Source organism: Ochotona princeps, chromosome 26, assembly GCF_030435755.1.
Source record: "Ochotona princeps isolate mOchPri1 chromosome 26, mOchPri1.hap1, whole genome shotgun sequence".
Taxonomy (NCBI): Eukaryota; Metazoa; Chordata; class Mammalia; order Lagomorpha; family Ochotonidae; genus Ochotona; species Ochotona princeps.
Window position 1 is genome coordinate 6,956,580 of NC_080857.1, and position 14,187 is coordinate 6,970,766.

The following is a 14,187-nucleotide window of genomic DNA, read 5'->3' on the forward strand; positions in this document are numbered from 1 at the left end:
CACAGGTGCTTCCCAAGACTTTGGTCTTCCTCACTGGGATGCTCAGCAGCCAGAAGAGCGGTGTGCTAACCCTGTGGCAACAGGTCATTCTTGGACAACCCATGGGTACAGCCCCAACTTTGGTGCTTGATTCCACCCGGCATGTTCATGCTTCTTCCGTCCAACCCCATTGCACGCGTACAGGATCTTACTTTCCGGCCTGTTCCCAGTGATGTAACCAGAGCAAACACTTAAGAAACAGTATTGTTTGGGGATTAAGAGCTCAGACTGACCAGGCGCCAGCTCCGGCCACTTGAAATGAGTGTGTTCTTGGGAAAACTAATTGAACCTCCCTCCTGCGGTTGAAGATCCCAAACCCAGGCCACACGTAGACTCGGGAAAGCACCACGCTCTGTGGGGTGACCCTGGGGAGCCCGTAGGTTTCCCTACCGTGAGTCCAATGTGCAAATTTGGAAACCACTGGGCTAGTATGAATCTTTCGTGGACACTTCTGGAATCTCCGCTGCCCCCTCTCTCCCCTATGTGAGAACCCCAAGCCGGAGATCCACCAGCACACATCGCTCCAGATCCCAGCAGCCCCTGCGCTGCACGCTGGGACTTCTAGTGTCCCTGTGGATGGGTGGGCGGGACTCGTCCTCGCCTCCCGTTGGTTTTCGGTGAAGCCCCTCCCCGAGGTTCGACCAATCACCGAGGCGCAGTGGGCTCTAGACGCCGCAATCACAGCGGGGCGGACGTCAGCGGCGGCGAGCTTGCGGCTGCGCGCTGGCCGCAGTTCCCACGGTGCTGCCACGGCCTGGGACGCCGTCTCCGCGCGGGGCGCAGCAGGTAACCGCGGGCCCGGCGAGGCGCTCGGGGCCGGCTGTCTGAGCTGGGGTTTAACGTTCCCTCAGAGACTTTCTGAGTGCCCCGCGGTCGGGGGTGGGAGGGTTTGGATTTCGGGAAACGATGAAACCCCAGGGAAACCCTGCTGCCTCAGCCCGACCTCCCGTCGGCGGCGGTGGGCGAGGAGGGCTCGCTGGGCGCGCTCCTCCTCCCGGAGGAACAAACGGAGGCACCTGAGGCGACGGGGTGTGCGGTCTGAGATGTGCCGGTTCGTGAAGGGTTGAGGGAACTGGCTGTGGACCACAACCACAGAAATACTCCCTGCTGAAATACCCGGAATATCTTGGCGCGCCAGGGCGGAGCCGGGCTTCCCGGAGCCGGCGAGTTTCGAGACCACCCGCAATCGCCGAAGTGAAACTCGGCCGAGAGTGGCCGCCGCCTGGCCCCCTCGCTGATCCCGTGCCCAGCGTGGTGGAATCTGGAACTGTGGGTCACGTGCTGCCAGTGTGGAGGGGGTAAAGGAGTGCCCGGGGCTTGGAACTGGGCAGTCTGCTGCTGCTGGTGGCCCTCGAGCCCGGGACTGCGCGTCCGAAGGCTTGATAAGCTTCCTGAGTGGCCGGTTTCTGGGAGACGATTCGAGTGTGCGAGGGGCAGGAGCACAGGTGTGTCCAGGGAGAGCATGCAGCCTGCCTTGTGGGAGGCGGCAGGGCTTGGCATGGAAAGGAGAGGGTGGAGGGATGGGCAGGAGGAGGTGAGGAAGGGGAGAGCTGTGTTGGAAACATGGCACAGTGGGGGTTCGGACGTGTGTGCTGCAGGGCCTTCTGTGCTCATGTGGGAGAAAACTGCATCTCCTGTGGTCTGTGTCTCGGCTAGTCGTCCCAGCGTGGGGGTGCCACACTGTACACACAGGGAGGTGTGCGAGGACTCCCCGGAAGGGTTTTGGAGGGAAAGGGGAGGAAGTTTATAACACCCCGTGCTTAGCGTGATTCCGTAAAAATAATCATGAGCTGAACGACTGAGATGCATTAACAGTTTCTGTTGTAAAGAGTTGTTTCTTTAAAAGGCAGAGTGAGAGAGAGAGGAGGAAAGGCGGGGAGATAAAGATTGATGCTCCATCTACAAGTTCAGTCCCGCAGTGACACCCCACAACGACTGGGGCTGGGCCTGGCTGAAGCCAGTGAAGGCAGAAGTGTGGAACTCCGTCTGGGTTTGCAGCAGTTGTGGCCGCTCACTGGGGGAGGCCTCCCTACAATCGATAGATAGATATCGGTAGGTAGATGATAGATTTTATTTTGGTTCCAACAATGTTTTCTGATTCATGCGTATTTTCATAATACGTGTTTTCTTACAAACTTTTTGAAGAACGTTAACCAATAACGCAGTATCTTGTTATCACAATGAAGTACTAAGCACTCTGTGTAGCTGTGCTGTATCGTATGATTGGCAGTGCAGAAGGGCTGTTCTGGCATCGCCCCAAGCAGGTGAGTAACGTCAGTGCTAGGATGCTCTGATGTCGTGCAGTGGTTGGAATGTCTCTGATCTTACAGGTCAGCACTGAGCAAGATGCTGCTGTGCTGCGCGCACCTGTGTATTGAAGTGAGCGGACTCTCCTTTGAGTGGTCTGATGCACAGGCATCTTTTGAAGAGATGTCCAGGGCCCCTCCTCTGTTTCCCCTTTGAACTGCAGACGTTGGCTTGCAGACTGGGAGCCCCAGTTGATGGTGGCGAAGATGTCACATGTATTGAGGATATTGAACTGTGACTGATTAGATAGGCAGCTGATATGACTCAACTTACTTGTGATCTAGGGAAAGGTTCACCGTGACCATGATTGCATTGGTTTATATGCATCCGATTAGGCATTGTAAAGTTTGAGGCTGTCAGATGAGAGGTGTGTGGGGAAAATGAGATTACTCGTTATTGATGTAGGTATAGCCAAGAAGATGTGGCCACCAAAAAATAGGGATCGCTTAATGGTTAAACAGTTGGAAGCTGCTTAAATGTCTTTTAGTAAGGGAGTGATAATAGAGCAGATATGTATCTCGAAGCACAATAAATTAGAAGTACATGCTATTTTAGGGTAGTGGTAACCTTGTGATCTGCGGAGGGAGTGGGGATGGCATCTGTAATACTTCATGGGGAGGATTCCCAGAGCCTATGAAACTGTCACATAAAGCATAATAATTAATAAAAAAAAAAGTCAAAAAAAAATACTTCATGGGGAAAAATACTTAACAGATTTATAAAATAGTGGTGTAAAGAGTGACTCAAACTGTGACCCCAAGACTGACCCCACCTTGCTGGACTCAGTGCCACCTAGAACCAGGACTGTCTTAAATCTCCTAGGTCTCAGGCCCCTTGAATACCTGGTTACCCAGCACTACCGTAAACCTCCTAGTTTTCAGCCCCCTCAAAGCCCACTTGCCTAATCAAGCTTAGTGATCTTCAGGTTTAAACTGTGCCCTCCAACAATCCCTTGAGGCCTGTATTCCTGGTGTCCACCCGCAGCGCACCTGCCAGTCCCTGACTTCCACACTCCTTCTCTCCTACCCTGAGTGCGTACAAGATGCCTCTGCCCTTTGTTCTGTCCTCCTGCTCTCTCTGTCTCTCTGAGCTCTTCTTATCCTCTGCCCTGTTCTTTAACTGTCTCTCTGCTCTCACTTTCTCTCTACCCCGTGCTACCTCCCTGGCTGAAATAAAGGCCTCTCGTGTGGCTCATTGGCTGTGTCCCGTGTCTTGGGCTTGTGGGAAAAACTAACAGCTGGTGGTTTGGGTGATAGGTACCAGGTGTTTCATGCAGGTCTTCGACCGCCTGTCGTCTGCTGTCTGCTCTTAAACTCCTTGAAGCAAAATTTAAAGCAAGAAATTTAGTCTAAGAATTGACAGTAGCTATAAAAGTTAAGTCAAATAACTCTTGCCAAACAAAATTGAATAAACTTGAAGCTTACACTCTAGATTGCCAGTGAATCACAGATTTTTCCTGTGGGAAAGCAAAAAGGTAAACTAACCTGATTCAAATACGTTGTTTGAGATCCCATCTCATTGGGTTCGGTTTTAATCCTGTGCCTTCAGCGAAAACAACCGGAGGGTTTGAGAACCGAAGCAGCCCTTAATAATTTAGGACCATCCTCTTATCTCACAGGCGGGCAGTTTTCCCTGAACTAAGTAGCTGTGTCTTAAGAACAGAGAGGCAGACTTTTTTGTGGCTACTACAGTAGGGGAGAGAATGCCATATAGAACTCAGCTCAACCTCCTAGTAGAGCAGGGCCTCAGGAAATATATAGCCCATGGACAAGGAGCTGGGGTCAGTGGGGTTCCTGTGCCAAGGTGCCATATGTTTGGTTCTGTCTATTGCTTGGCTCAGGAAGGCTTCATCAAGAAAGGAGTTCAGGGGAGCCTGACTAATGTTTGGTCAAGGAGGCAGCCCTTGTCACTGTCTTTGTTCCTCTGGCTTGCTGTCAGCCAGACACCACGTGTCCTATGATTTCGTTCTAAGCCCCAGAGAGCTGAGAGGAGCAACACCTTCGGGCTTTGCAGGTGCTGCTGTGTAAGTTAGCTGCTCTGCGTTGCCATGGTGGCTTCCTGTGGTCTGCCCCAGAGCTGGTAGTGAAGCGGGCTGACAGAGGTTATGTTGGAGAGTGGGTGAGGTGTCAGACCTGGGTTTGAACTTGACCATGCTGCTTGTGTGGTTTTGTGATGTGACCTTGGCCTTTTTGCTTTTGTTGCTGCTGACGATTTATCTAGTATGGTCACCGCTTTCTAAACCTCCTAAACGTTTTAAACCTCACCTGCTGGTTCATTTCTTAAAGTCAAGTGGGTGACTTACTGGTAAAAAGTACAACTGGGTTTCCTGAGCTGGGTCACAGTGGGAACATGAAGACTTGTCATTGGAGGCTGGGGAAATTTGCCACCACTTCTCCATGGATTGCTGTTGATGGGCAGACAAGAGTCTTCATATACGAAGCTTACTGCTGCCTCAAGAGAGCAGAGTAGGAGGAGCACCTGTGCACCCTGTGCTGGAGGAAGCGTTGATCTGCTCTGTGGGTGCCACCTGGTCTGGGAAACACAGGGCCTGTGGTTACAGAACCTCCAACACCTTCTCAGAAGCATTTTTTTTAAAATTAGTTTGTTTGAAAGGCAGATTCCTACTTATTTGTATTTATTTGACAGGTATGGGAGAGGGAGGATCTGTTAATTCATTCCCCCCCAATACCTGCAAAATCCAGGGGCTGAGCTAGGTTGAAACCAGGAACTAAGAACCCGAACCAGGTCTCCCGTGCTGCCACCCAGTGTGAGCATTAGTGGAAACTAAAACTAGGAGTGGAGTGGGGACTCGAACTGTGCACTCCAGTGTGCACGGTTAGCTGCTGTGCCAAATGCCCATCCCCTGGTCAGTCATTTGATTCTAGCATTTTATTTGCTCTCTCCTGACCCTAAATAGAAGTCATGCCCCAGTGCTCTCAGAACAATGAGTCTTTTGGGGTCTCAGATACTTGAGGCGAATTCAGTAAAGACAGGCATGCAAATCAGAAGCGTATTGACTGATGCTGAGAGGTTAGGAAACCAGCCAGGTGGTACCTGTGGTGTGAGTTCGTGGACCAGGCAGAGCACCTGTCTCTGTAGACAGGGAATCACTGGAATGTAGCCCCATCCACCTGTGCTCATCTGTTCTGGACATGCAGTGGCAAAGTTTCAGTAGTTGTAGTGGGGATGGCCTGGCCTACAGAGCTGGAATTATCTGTAATTGTCCACTCTTTTGGGGCAAGTTCGCTGACCCCTTCCCTGGGGGAGGACTCCCCAGGGAGGTGGGGTTTTGCCCAGGAGCCTGCTGCGTGAGCTCAGAGTCAGTGTTGGTTCACCCCTGGGAGCACCGCCATGCCTCCCTGAGGGGTTGCAGGGGGGCTCCTGGGACCAACAAAAGCAGGCCTGGACTCACCTTACAATAGTTACCCACCCACAAACCTAGTGTTGGAGGAAAAGAAACTTGAAATTCCACTTGATTCAGGTTTGCAAATCAATGATTAGTCTTTGAGTAGGAGACATCCTGTCCTGGCCAGGACGCTGGCTGCTGCCGGAGATGGATTGCAGCCACTGTCGGGTGTCTGCATCCAAGTGTGGCCAGAGGCCGGCCTTGTCACTGGGGACCTATTAGGCAGCCTTAGGGGCCCATCATTGTGGATCAGCAGGCTAAGTAGACGTCACCATCCATATGAGCACTGATTTATATCCTGGCTGCTCCCTGCTAAGGCACCTGGGAAAACAGCAGAGGATGACCTTGGAGACCCAGATGAAGTTCCAGGCTTTTGGTTGGTCTGGCTCCACCCAGCTTTGGTGGTTGCTGCCATTCTGGGGGAATGAAACAGTGGATGGAAGATCTCGCTCTGTTTCTCCTTCTCTGTAACTAACCAAACTTTCAAAGAAATAAATGAATTAAAAAAAAAAAAAAAAGCAGCCTGAGTTTCCAGCCCAGGCCTGCTGAATCAGGGTCTGCACCCTCACAGGGCAGCCCTGGGGATTGGGGTGATGCTTACCTTGGGGGAGCTGCACCCTGAGACCCTGTTCTTGGTTGGCAAGAGATTCAGGGCTTCTTGTTTCCTTTCCTGCACTGTATTATGGAGCTTGGGACGGCATGTTGGAGTGTGGTTTCTTTGGCTTCAAGGTGGCTCCTGTCTCCACTGTCTGCTTGCTCTGTGAGAGGGGGGGGCTTTGTCCACGTCGCTGTGTGGGCCCACACGCAGCACCTGGCTGTCTGCGAAAGCAGGTGTTCAGGAGACCAGGCTGGGTGAATGAGTGTGGCCACCCGGGCTTGCACAGGGGTGCTGGAGGTGGAGGTCAGTCTTGCGGGATCCCTTCTGCTTTGAGCCACCAAGTCTCAAAGATGGTGTTTTCCCTTGTCACTGAGCCATTGTTCTGGCTGCTTCTCCCACTGAGCCTGTGGTCTTAGCGCAGCTTATTAGGACACAGGGGAGGGTGATGTAGTCATGTAGGATGGCCAGGACTCTGTCTCTTCCCTGCCCTTTGCACTCCGAAAATTCACCTAAAGTGTTGGCATTGAAGTATAAAAAGAGGTGTGTATCAGGTCATTCAAAAAGTTCATGGAAAAATGAAATGGAAAGATAAATTTATTGGGGCCAGTATAAACTGCTGCCTGTTGTGCCAACACCTGGTGTGGGTGCCTGTTTGTGTCCCGACTGCCCTGTTTTTGCTCCAGCTTTCTGGGAAAAGCAGCGGAAGATGGCCCAAATAGTGGGGATTGCTATCATGCATTGGGAGAGTTGGATAAAGCTCCTGGCTCTGGGTTTGGCCTGGCCTCGCCCTGGTTGTTGTGGAAATTTGGAGAGGGAACCAGCGGAGGGAATGTCTCTACCCTCTTGTTTTTCTATAACTCTGAATTTCAAATAAGTAAATTCATGTATTTTTTAAAAAGAAATTTATTTTTGGTACAAAATTTGAAGCTGATACCCAGTTGATGATAGACATTTAAAAATTTTTTTATTTATTTATACTGGAAAGGCATATACACACAAGGAGACAGAGAGAAAGATCTGTCCCCTGGTTCACTCCCCAGGTGGCCGGCAACAGCTGGAGCTGAGCCAGGTGCTTCTTCTGGGTCTCCACAATAGGCATTTTTTCCCCAAGCACTTTTCAAAGACTTCCCAATGTAGTTATTTTAAAAATCCTTTAAAAGATCCTTATGAGAAGTACTTTTTTTTTTTTTCGTTAATTTTCGTTTTCATTTGTTTGGAGGAGCTGAGAGACGGGATCCCTCTGACCACGGACTTGCGTCTCAGATGCTTGCTGAGCTGGGGCTGGGCCACGCTGAAGCCCGGACCTGGCACTCAGTTTAGATCTTTAGTGGGCCACAGAAACCCAAGTGTCTGAGCCATCTTCTGGTGCTGCCCAGGGTGTGTCACAGCAGGATGCTGGGTCAGTGACTTCAAGCAGGCACTCTGCTGCTGTGGGATGTGACCATCCCCAGGGGTGACGCCACTGCCTTGCCAAATGCCCCTTTAATTCACTTTTTTTTGTGAACTTTTTGAAATTCCCTCATATTTTATCAAGAGTGAGATCTTGGGCCCGGCGGCATGGCCTAGAAGCTAAAGTCCTCGCCTTGAATGCGACAGGATCCCATATGGGCGCCGGTTCTAATCCCGGCAGCTCCACTTCCCATCCAGCTCCCTGCTTGTGGCCTGGGAAAGCAGTCAAGGACGGCCCAATGCATTGGGACCCTGCACCCGCGTGGGAGACCTGGAAGAGGTTCCTGGTTCCCGGCTTCGGATCGGCGAGTACCGGCCGTTGCGGCTCACTTAGGGAGTGAACCATCGGATGGAAGATCTTCCTCTCTGTCTCTCCTCCTCTCTGTATATCTGGCTTTCCAATAAAAATGAATAAATCTTAAAAAAAAAAAAAAAAGAGTGAGATCTTGAGATGTGTAACCAGAAAACAGAGTGCTGCTGGGAGCTGAGAAGATGTGGGGTGTGGCTCTGGCACCACTGACTTTCTGCCACTGGATAGGTCACTTGCTGGTCTGCTACCCTCCCTGTCTGTAAACCAAGGAAGAAAATAATTGTTCTGCCTATTACACTGTGATGCACACTGTGGTGTGGTACAAGCCCAGGTACAAAAGTTTGGTTTTAACTTTTCCAGATAGTCTGCCATCGACTTAAATTGCCGCTTACAGACATTATTTTATAAGGAATATGTATTAACTATCTTGAGAAGAGACTGATAGCAGGAAGAAAATCACCTTTAGTCCTACTCCCCATGTACTGTGAAGTTTTTAGGCCTGTCATCTCTTTTCTTTGCACAACTCATGTGTATGGTTCTTCTTGCAGTTTACAGTGTGTGTTGGACTATTTTTCCAATACAATGACTCTTGCAGGTGCATTTTTGATCTGTTGTTCTTAGAGATGCCCAAAGAACTTTCTGGAAACTCTTTAGTCTATTTCCACCTGTGGTGGCGATGAGGCTGTAGAAGCATGTTGAGGATAGGAAGGGTGGGGAGGGTGGGGAGGGTGGGGAGGGTGGGCCCCGAGCTAAGGGAGAAGTCTTCTCTGTTGCTATTCTTAGCGTGTTCTTTCCCACAGTGAAGTGTTCTTCTCTTTTTGATCTGTTGCCTGTGATAGTTCTGATCATTTTTTTCTCTTCCAGACCTCTGCTGTTGAAGGCCGAAGTGCAGAATGATTTGGAAGGTGGCTACGTTCCTCGCTGTGGTCCTGGGAACTTCCGCCATTCCCGTTGACGTGAATGATCCTGAGGATGGTGGCAAGCACTGGGTGGTGATTGTCGCGGGCTCCAATGGCTGGTACAACTACAGGCACCAGGTGAGAACACCGCGCCCCGTGTGAAAGCCACTCACACGCTTGTTAGACTGGCTGCAGCACGTGTGCAGGTGAGGATGTGGACAGGCCGCACCCACATCCGGTGCGGGGAATTCACAATGGTACGAGTGTACTCGAGACCAGTTTTGGCAGTTGTAGGATCACTGTAGTTGGGTGCAATGCTCTGCCGATGCTTGAGCCTGGTAATTCTTGAATGTGGAGGCTGTCCCACGCATGGCCGGATGGTGAGGAGTTTCTTTGGTGCGCACCCTGCAGGTCACAGCAGCGTCGCCTGTTACACTGGTCCGCAGATGGTGCTAGAGGCTCCCTGGTCTGCACCCACTGGGCTAACACCATCAGCTGAGCGACAAGGATATTGAGGAGGGGACTTTTCCAAGGCCACGGGGCAAGCCGAGGCCAGCAGGGACTGAAGCCTGGGGCTCTGCGGAAGACACCACTGCCCAGCTGCTTTCCTCACACCTCCACCTTCTTTCCTGGCTTTGCCAACCATCTCTACCTGTTGGGAGTTGGAGAGAAAAGAATCCATGTCTGAGCATGCAGAGGAGGTCCAGCCTCCTGGTGGGAATACACGGTGCCACAGCCATTTGGGAGCCACTGTGGCGCTTCCTGGGAAGGTTAGCTCTGGGGCAGCTTGAGGCATGGCAGTTTCACCCCTGGGAGCAGCAAAAATGCCTGAGCACACAGAAACTTGACAGCCGCCTTCATCTCTTCTTCTTCTTTTTTAAAGATTTGCTTTTTTTTTTTTTTTTTTAATTGGAAAGGCACATTAGATTTACATAGAGAAGCAAAAATACAAAGATCTTCCACTCACGATTCGTTCCCCATTTGGTCACAATGGCTGAAGCTGAGCCAGTCTGAAGCCAGGAGCCAGGAGCTTTGTTCTGGTCTCCCTTGCTGGTGCAGGGCCCAAGGCTTTGGGCCGTCCTCAACTGCTTCCCAGGCTACAAGCAGGATGGGAAGTGGAGCAACTGGGACACGAACTGGTACCGATATGAGATCCCAGCATATTCACGGTGAGGATTTAGCCAGTTGAGCCATTGCGCTGGGCCCACACAGCAGTCTTCATTGCAGCCTCGTTCATGGCAGCCCCAGGTTGGAGACGACCCAATGTCTGTTAGTTGATGAGCAGATAAACCCAAAGCAATGTGTTTTTTTTTTCTCTTAAAGATTTGTTTATTTATTTGAAACTTATAATTACAGGGAAGTCCTCTGTCCCCAGATGGCCACAATGACCAGGGCTGAGCCAGGTCAAAACCAGGAGCCGGGAGGAGATTCTTTTTTGTCTCCCATATGGGTGGCAGACGCCCAAGCACTCGGGCCATCTTCCACTGCTTTTATCAGGCTGTTCACGGGGAGCTGGGTCAGAAGTGGGCAGCCGAGAATGAAGCCAGCACCCTGTGGGATGGTGATGTCTCAGTGGTTGAACTGGTGGGAGCACAGTGCTGGCCCTAAAGCAGTGAATTCCTATGAGGGGACGTTTGACTGTGAAAAAGAATGAAGTATTGGCGTCTGCTTAAACATGGATAAGTTTCAAACACAAGCCAGATACAAGGAGCACAGCACAGAGACCCCACGTGCTTTGATTCCAGTTAATTGAAATTGCAAAATAAGCAAATAAAGAGGTAAAAAGTGAGTGAGTGATTTGCTGAGCCAGGAGGAAGAGAAGGTGGAAAGTGACTGCAAGTGTTTTTGTTTTGTTTTTCTGGGTGTTTTGTTTTGTTTTTCTGGGTGTTTCTTTTAGGTAGTGGAAATGTTCTGGAATGAAATGGTGTGATGTCGCTCAATGTGGTGAATAAACCAGAAACCGCTGAATCATGTGTTTTAAAAGATTGGCTTTTATGGTGTGTGAATTGTAGCTCAGTAAAGCTGTGAGTCTGAAAAATTCATTTCATCTTTTCATTCTGAGATGCTTGTATCAGTGCACGCCTGTGCGTTGGCTGTCATCCTTCTAAAGATTTACTTATTTGAAAGCAATGCAGAGGAAGAGATGGAGAGAGAAAGGTCTTCCACCTGCTGGTTCACTCCTCAAGTGGTCACTATGACCAGGGCTGAGTCAGGCTGAAGCCAGGAACCTCATCTGGGTCTCCCACGAGGGGGGCAGGATTCCCAGCACTTGTGCCATCTTTGCTGCCTTTCCCAGCCTGTTAGGGAGATGGGGCGCAAGTGGAGCAGACGGGATGCAGACCAACACCCAATGGGATGCTGGTGTCACAGGCAGCTCTACCAGCTCTGCCACGATGCTGGACCTTGCTGGGCTCTCAGAGCACTCTTCACAGGCAAAGTGTCATCCCTCGTGGGGAGGTTGTGTATGGTGGGTATGGTTCTTACCTACTCTTTACAAATGACTAGGTGGATGCGTGGACCAGATTGGTAATTTGCTTGTTGTGGTCCAGCTGACACATGATGGGACCAGGCGGATGTCTCTAGAACAGCCTTGTTCCTTGGAGACCTGTGTGTGTCATAAATTTTCTGGAGGTCACATTTTTTAAGAGTAAAAAGGAGGAGTTGGCTCCGTGGTGTGGTGAGCTAGCTTTCTACCTGTGGCGCCAACATCCCATTTGGACTCCGGTTCAGGTCCCAGCTGCTCCACTTCTGATCCAGTTTCCTGCTTATGGCACCAGGGTCTGATCTACACTCCTGACCTGGGCAGTGCTACCTGGCCCGTGAGAGCTGGGCCACACTGTCTCCCACGGGGCAGGTTTTCATGCTGGTAGGTTGGTAGATGAAATCCTTGCCCACTCCTAAGATGTGTTCATCGTTGAATGACTCATTTCTCTGGTGGTTTGTGTGTGTTAACCGAATAGGATGTTTGGTGTGACTACAGCGTTGTGATCAGCCCCACTGAGGGGGTTGCTACATCCTGGATTGAGTTCTTGGCCCCTGGCTTGGGCCCCTTGACCCCAGCTCAGGGATGTTGCAGACATTGGCGAGTGATTGAGTGGATTGAAACTTTCTCGCTAGCTCTAAAACGTAATAATAAAAAAGAATATAATAAAATTTGTAGCCCCAGCAAAATGATTCTCTTTCCTGACTTCAGACCTGACCCATTCAAAAAGGGGCACTTAAGCTTCCATTCTCTCCCCCATCGAACCAGGTAGTCAGAAAGCTGTTGTTCAATGCAGATTGCAGGTAGTGAGCTTGCCGACTCATCAGCCAGCCGTCTGTGTGCAACTGCCTTCAGAAATTGGGGTGCCCAACGTCACCACGCGTCAGCCACTTACACCGTGATCCTCACAACCTCTTTTTAAAATGAAGTGCTGCTGGCTTCTCTGGGAAGAATGCCTGATACTGCAGTAGAAACAACGGCAGGCCGAGGAAGAGGCCACAGATGGAAATCTTGGGCCCCAGGAAGGAGGGGCGGTGGCACCAGGCCGTGCAGCGACAGGCCGGTGTGCCGTGCCGAGTCACCCTGACTCGCTGGCAGGCAGAGTGAGCTCCCTGAATCTCAGAGGCTAGTCACAGAATGAGCATGAGAGAAAATGTTCCCGTGGAACCTACACAGGTTTTTCAGCTGATGGACTTAGGAGGTTTATATTGTGTTTACACGAACACAACAGTCTTGTTTAGGGAAGCTAACCCTGCCAGGCGTGGTTAAATCTTTGCTAAGCTCCCTCGAGTGTTCTGTGGTGGGTGTTTATTTAGGCCAGGTTTTGTCCCCACCAAATTGGGCTTCTCTGTTTTCCATTTCTGGCTGGAGCTGGCGGACGGGGTTGCACTGCACGATGTAGGCAGGACCTCTGCTTTTTCTGGCCTCTGCCAGCATGGCACTCAGGAGCAGAATGGCAGCAAATGTGCTGTGGACAGGAGGGGCAGGAGGGGCAGGAGGGACTGAAAGGGCGAGGCAGATGGGTACAGGAAGGCTGAGGGCTACAGCAGCGCAAGGCCAGGACTTCCTAGGGCCCGGCGGGGGCAGGGGCCACCTCAAAGAGGGTCTGGCTGGGTGACCAGGGTGGGGGACAGGGTGCTGGCATTCTGAAGGTGAGCCTTTTCCCATGAGGATCCCAAGCCCTCTGACATAGCATGTGGGTGTCTTAACTACTGAACACCTACCCTTGTGTAATCCCTTTTGGAGAGACTGCGTGGCTTTCTGGGTCACCCAACTACCAAAGTGTGGACCGCAGAGAGAGCCTCAGCAGTGTGACTCTGTAGTCCAGACCCATAACCACGCTTCTGTAGTCATATGACTTGGTGTCATATGATCTGGGTGTTACTTTTCCACCTTTTGTTTTAGAAATGGTTTTATGTATGTATCTTTATCTGTTTCAAAGGGAGAGCAGCAGAGAGAGCAAGATAGCAAGGTCTTCCTTCCACAGATTTGCTTTCCGAATGCCCTGAAAAGCCAGGCCAAAGCCAGGAGCCTGGAACTCCAGGTTACCTGCTGCCTCCCAGAAAGTGTGTATTCATAGGAATCGGAAGCATTTTATTTTTTTAAGATTTATTTATTTTTATTAGAAAAGTAGCATTACAGAGAGAAAGAGGACGCGAGAGAGGTTTTCCATCTACTGGTTCTTTCCCCCAGATGGCTGTGACTGTCAAAGTTGAGCCAGTTTGGACCCGGCACGATAGCGTAGTGGTTAGGGTCTTCGCCTTGAATGCGCTGGGATCTCATATGGGCACTGGTTCTAATCCCGGCAGCTCCACTTCCCATCCAGCTCCCTGCTTGTGGCCTGGGAAAGCAGTTGAGGACGGGCCAAAGCTTTGGGACCCTGTAACCGCGTGGGAGACCGGGAAGAGCTCCTGGCTCCTGGCTTTGGATTGGCTCAGCTCCAGCCGTTGCGGTCACTTGGGGAGTCAATCAGCGGACAAAAGATCTTCTCTGTCTCTCCTCCTGTCTGCATATCTGCTTTTCCAGTTAATAAATAAATAAATAAATCTTTAAAAAAAAAAAAAAAGCTGAGCCAGTTTGAAGCCAAGAACCAGGAGCTTCCTCTGCTGCTCTCCCAGGTCATCAGCGGGGAGCTGGATCAGAAGTAGAACAGCCAGGACACAAACTGGTGCCCATATGGGGTACGAGTGCCACAGG

General features: G+C 50.8%; 1 protein-coding gene across 2 annotated transcripts in view; it reads left to right on the forward strand.

Annotated features, from left to right (window-relative positions):
• The first annotated feature begins 686 nt into the window (after positions 1–686).
• Positions 687–14,187, forward strand: part of LGMN (legumain) — a 31,697-nt gene continuing 18,196 nt past the window's right edge. Inside the window, exons 1-2 of one of the 2 annotated variants that reach the window (XM_004584330.2) lie at positions 687–825; positions 8,974–9,146. In XM_004584330.2, the coding sequence (XP_004584387.2) occupies positions 9,003–9,146 (144 nt within the window). In that variant the 5' untranslated portion in view covers positions 687–825; positions 8,974–9,002. Of the gene's footprint in view, positions 826–1,266; positions 1,485–8,973; positions 9,147–14,187 lie in introns of those variants that run through there. The other variant, XM_058655321.1, reaches the window with a different exon arrangement.